General features: G+C 48.4%; 1 protein-coding gene across 1 annotated transcript; it reads left to right on the forward strand.

Moving 5' to 3' along the window:
* Positions 1-401: 401 nt before the first annotated feature.
* LOC119103699 (uncharacterized) lies at positions 402-5652 on the forward strand (the record flags this gene model as incomplete). The annotated part of the gene is given in 5 exon segments (XM_037227325.1): positions 402-432; positions 1014-1103; positions 2681-2833; positions 3688-3806; positions 5513-5652. Coding segments are annotated over 5 exon segments (487 nt in total), but the record flags the coding sequence as incomplete, so codon positions are not given.

Here is a 5652-nt window from a genome sequence, read left to right on the forward strand (position 1 = left end):
TCCAGCGCTCTGCCAGCTATGATGTTATGATGTCCGGCGCTCTGCGAGGCATGATGCCATGATATCCAGCGCTCTGCCAACCATGATGTCATAATGTCCAGCACTCTGCTAGCCATAACGCCATGTTGTCCAGCGCTCTGCCAACCATGATGTCATGATGTCCAGGGCTCTGCCAGCTATGATGCCATGACGTCCAGCGCTGTGCCAGCCATGATGTCATGGTGTCCAGCGCTCCATGATAAGATGTTCAGCGCTCTGCCAGCGATGATATCATGATGTCTACCGCTTTGTCGCAGCTACACGTTCGGGAAGCCGGTGCCGGGCGCTGCCCTGAAGCTGTTGGTGTCCCGTCCGTCGACGTTCTTCTTCCGACGCCGGCACGGGTCAAGTTCCGAGAAGCCGCCGCCTTCGAACGTGACCTTCACGGAGGAGGTCCGTTTCCGATAGCACGAACCCAGCATATGGGCATACACTGTCGGCACTGGCTAGCGCCTGGTCTGGTAACATACGTCCATGTAATCCTGGTGTCGACGGTCTGCAGTTCTAGCCAGGGACGAGAGACGAGAGGGCTGTTGCACGATGCCAGGCGCTCAAGCTAACGTTGACCACATATGACTCATTTGTGGCTTGATGAGTCGGGTGGCATTCTCAAATAGCACATATTTATTTTCTTGTGCCGTGCACTGTTCTCACCCGCCACGTGCGGCTCCCCAGCGGTGTGAATATTGGACGGCTGGTGTGCCCGCGCTTGATGTTGTCAGACGTTTGTGACTCAAAAGCATTGCTCGTTGGCCCATGGCACACTGTCAGATCCAATAATCATGCAGGGTAATCCTTGTGCAGTGCGAATGAATGGCTCTCGAGCATGATAACAACAGTCCGATGTACCTTGCAGTTTCGCACCGGGTGAACAAGCGCCCATGCGTAAAATACGCACAAATAGAAAGGTTGTCTCAATCGACCACGCGCCGCCAATTTAGGCTCAAGGCTAATGCAGGATTGCTCCATTTCAGACGGACACGGACGGCTGTGTCGAGATCGACGTCGTGCTGGCAAAGATCGGACTAGGAGGTGCCGTCACTCGCCGCGTCTATGCGAGTAGGGTAAGACTCGCGAAATGTTCCAGACTAGGTGCTTTTACAGGCGGAGACATTAACCAGACGACTTCCCACACTTCCAGACTAGGTGCTGTTACAGGCGGAGACATTAACCAGACAACTTGTCGCACAAACGGTTCTCTTGTTCGTGTACACTGATCTATTCAAGGGAAATCGCCCATAGGTTTTAATACAACTCCAGTATGAGAAAAATAATCCAAGCGACGATACCTTTTCGCATTAACAGCGCTTCAGCAGCCAACTGATAAATAAACTTTTTGTGGTTTGCTATGCACACAGCTTATTTTTCCACGTTCAGCTCAAGGCAAGACCTCCCATTAGCTCATCTGGTAGCATCAAAAGCCACGCACTGATTTAAAACCACGCAGTGCGTAAGACACTTACTGAAACCATGTCTGGTAATGACTGGGTTGTTAGCTCTGGACCAACTTGAGTATTTTGTTTCCAGCCACCGCCTGGGAGGAGGAGGGAAGGGAGGGCTGTGATATGCGCCTGGTATCTCTGGAACCCATGGGTGAACAGAAAAAAGACTACGGGCTTCGATGGCCCTGGTCAACTCTCTCCAGGCTTCGTCGAGATGGCATCCGTGATGTGACCAATGACGTAACAGGTCACGCAAAAAACGCCAAGACCTCCGAATAATTTTGGGGGCTTCTATCCCTGTAATTATGGTTGTATAGGCTTAGATCCAGTTGTATACACCTTAAAAGAACGTACACTTGAGCCCTAAGATCAAACCAATTTTGGAAAAATTTCATGGTTTAAGATCACGTCACGCCAAGATCAAGTTAATTTTAGATCAAGGTCATCTATGTTCAAAAACAAGGGATGTCCTTTTTACGTCAAGATAAAATCCTATCAGCCCACACCATTTTTTTGGTTTCTCTACTTGGCGTAGCATGCAAAGTCCTAAGCTTGAAAATTAATCAGCGCTATCACTTTATTGGTGACAAACGGGTCGCACCAAATCATCTTGCTTAGATATCAAAACATCGACCTCACATGCACTCCGATGATAATCTCGCGTGACCTGGCAAAGATTGACTGGCTGCCTGACATGCGGCCGCATCAACCAATGAATTACATGAGAGCAGCGCAAAACATGACAGCAAGATGCGAGTTACTGCACGCACAGGCAAGCATGTTGTAACATGTTACAAACATCTGCTGATGATGTTATAATCCATGCACCTGGCCAGACATCAGCTTTTTCCTTTGAGAATGTGTCACATGAATCACGCGCCAGGTGCTATTTTGGTGTGCTTTACTTGCTTGGTTCTGGAGTTATTAAAGATACCTGGAGTTTGGATTGCCTGTTCCATGACTGCATGTGATTGCAGATTAGTGACATGACAAATTTAGATCCTGGAGAGATAAAAGAGCTGCGCCACAATACAGAACGGCGGTGTTCTTAGCCGAGAGCGAAATGCAGTTGTCCTGTGGTGCTGTGACCTTGTGGCAGCAGTGCTCGCGACTTGAGAGGGTCAGCCCACCTCAGTGGGCGTGTGTATAGGTGGAGACACTGCGCTGCCTGACTGCACGCAGCCCGACACCGTCCGCAGATCAAGGTGGAGGCGAACGTGACGGAGAGTGGCACAGGCATTCTACAGCAAGCTGACATCACCATCCCGATCCAGAACCGCCGCGTCAGCATCAATATGTACAGAGCCGCCGGCTCTACCTTCATAAAGCCCCAACTGCCGTACTTCGGCTACGTGAGTCCAACGCCACCGGCGGCGGAGCCACCCGAGCAGCTTACAGAGCTCGAGAGACAGATTTATGTGGCCACAAAGGAACTGTGATCTTTTGAGGCCTCGCCATCTGTTTTGGGGAAAGTAGTCGTTCTTACGCGCTCGTTCAATGGAGGGAAGACTTTCAGAGAATCCCCATTTCGTTGTTTTCGTTTTCTTTCACTTACTATTACGTCTGGGTATGAAAAGAGCATATGTGTTTTCCGCTCCCACATTTTTTCTTATCGACCTTGTTGGTTGGTTGGTCTTGCTATAGATACATGCACATACAAAGCGGAGACCAGATATGAAAGAGCATTGCATAGCGCGGTTAAATGTAAGTTTGTACTCAGGATTGACCGGCAATGCTAAAACAAAAGAAAATACATGTTGCAACCATCCATCGATCATTTAAAAACGGACCAAAAGCATAGAGAAGCACACCTTTTTCATAACCGGCGAAATTATTGAGTAATTATGGTTTAAAATATGCTTCTCCGCCCATAAATAAGATTAAAAATCACACAAACACTGAGTCCCTCAATTCCCCTCACAGCTTTTCGACCCCGAATATTGCTTCGCTCTCAGATCCGTTTATTATATGTGTTACTTTCCTAGGCACAATACTATATCGCTGGCCGTCATGTAATGCAACGTGACCCTTCCCGTCCGGGTCATGACCATGACGTACCTCTATGTGTTTTTCCTCAAACTTATGAGCGCTAGTAGCCGAACGCATTTGGGATCTCTTCGTCACTTGCCTTGAGCTCTGCGCATAGCGTTCCTTGTTAACATGAGACAGTGATGTCTAAGACCTGGCTATTGTTCGTGACTTTCAGGCGACGATTAAAGACGCGGATGACGAGCCGCTCGTGAGGGAGCGCATCCAGGTCTGCTACACTTCTTACTTCAGAAACAGGAACGTGCCGGGGCCTCCGACACCTCTCTCGACATTCCCGTGAGTTGACACTGGTTGTTTCAGTTCGATTGACCTGAAATTGTTCAGGTGTTCTGGTGCTAGTTCAACGCGAGGGGGAGGGGTAATTCAAGGACCAAGGGAGCGAAATTGGACTTAGGGAGTACATATCAATAGGAATGAGCTAATGTTAACACAATTCCGGATGTATTGGTGATTTCTCGGAGGTTTACCCGTATTAGCTTGCGTTGCAACATTCTTGAAAGTTTTCAGTTTTTTAGATTTATTCAGAACGGTTTTATGAGTGGCTTTAGGTTAATGACCTGATAAGATGATCTGTTAAGAGTAGGGTAAACTTTGACATGGATCAAATGCAAATCCAAACAGCCATAGTACGGTGCGTATTATGACTAATTCAATTTAGTTTAATTCTTAACTTATTTCATTCGTATTAAGTTCAAAAGATGATGGGGGTGACAAAACTCGCTTTTATGTATTTGAAGTTTTGAAACCATTTCTGTGGTCATAAACCCTGGTTCCCTTACTAAGCGTAGTACCTAGTACCTTCCTCGCTTGCCTAGCTTACTTGGGTGGACTAAATTGAACTTACTTAGGCTAGTTTTTTTGGATGACCAGGTGACATTTAGCGCAAACATTTGTGTTCCTGGGCATTTGTGCTGTACAACAGAGGCCAAGTACCGCGACCCCGATCCAGTCACTCATATTAGAACTTCGTGCTGAGGCTGCCCGAGCTCGAGGGAGCCACACGGAAGCCTCCATCGGACTTGCCTGAAGACCAGCAGGTTGAGATCTCTGAAGGCCTTCCTTCCACATCCTTTTTTCCGTGTGGCTTATTTCAAGCCCTTAACTTTTCAAGTGAACCTTACGGGTACGTGATCTTGTCTGGGGCCATAGATGTTTCTGTGTAACATGTTCCGTGGCCTGTGTGACATGAGATGGGGGTTGAATGGTCATGCCATCCGGCCCCAGCACGCAGGGCTCGGGCCCCAATTCCTGATCAACCACGGTATGACTAAAGTGGCACGGTTCTCACTGGCGTATCGTGAGATGGTATGTGACAGCATGTGTTGTTTTCTGGCTCAAAATTAATTCATGGATATACCCTGTGTTTTTGACTCCACACTTGCCGAGAGAGATGCACGGGCGTTTGCATTCCCATTATAGATGCTTCAGTTTCCAATTACGATATAGCACGGAGAGAAAACTGCGATGGTGAAGATATGAAGGTCGTTGCGTTTCTCTCTTCTGTTATTTATTTGTATCTGCGCAAATTCACAATGTTTTATAGATGCGTCGATATTGTACAATTAACTCACGCTGCACAAACCCCTGAAAAGGGCTTCAGGGCGGGGAGGAGGAGGGGAGGGAAAGCGAAACGGAGCTGTGCACTAAACACCTCATTGTGGTCGTGTTTCCAGTGATGAAAAGACGTTTTCCATACTATTCCATCCCAGATGTGAGCAAGCAGATCATTCTCATACACATTTGTGGCACATACCTTTATTGCATTTGCATGGCGTATGCTAGCAGCCCGAAGCATACATGGCGATGAAAGGCACATAAAGTGACGGTCTGGCGTCCGTGTCACACCCTATGACGTCATTGTTGCGTCAGTCTGACACGTTGCGGCACTTCTGATATGCGCTTGAAGCCAGCCTGTCGTAAGCATGACATCAGCTTGACACGTGCGATGTCAGGGTGACACCAGCGTGACACGTGGTCGGCAGGATTGGCGGTTCGCGAGCACAGCTCGCCAGCACCTCGTACGCCCGGTTGCCCATCATCTGGCCCGACATAGTGCCCTGTGAAAGGCAGCTCTAAGGTGTGCCGCGAATACGACAGCGACAAGAACGGCCGCATCAAGTAC

Source organism: Pollicipes pollicipes, unplaced genomic scaffold, assembly GCF_011947565.3.
Source record: "Pollicipes pollicipes isolate AB1234 unplaced genomic scaffold, Ppol_2.1 Scaffold_5724;HRSCAF=6776_pilon_pilon_pilon, whole genome shotgun sequence".
Lineage (NCBI taxonomy): Eukaryota > Metazoa > Arthropoda > Thecostraca > Pollicipedomorpha > Pollicipedidae > Pollicipes > Pollicipes pollicipes.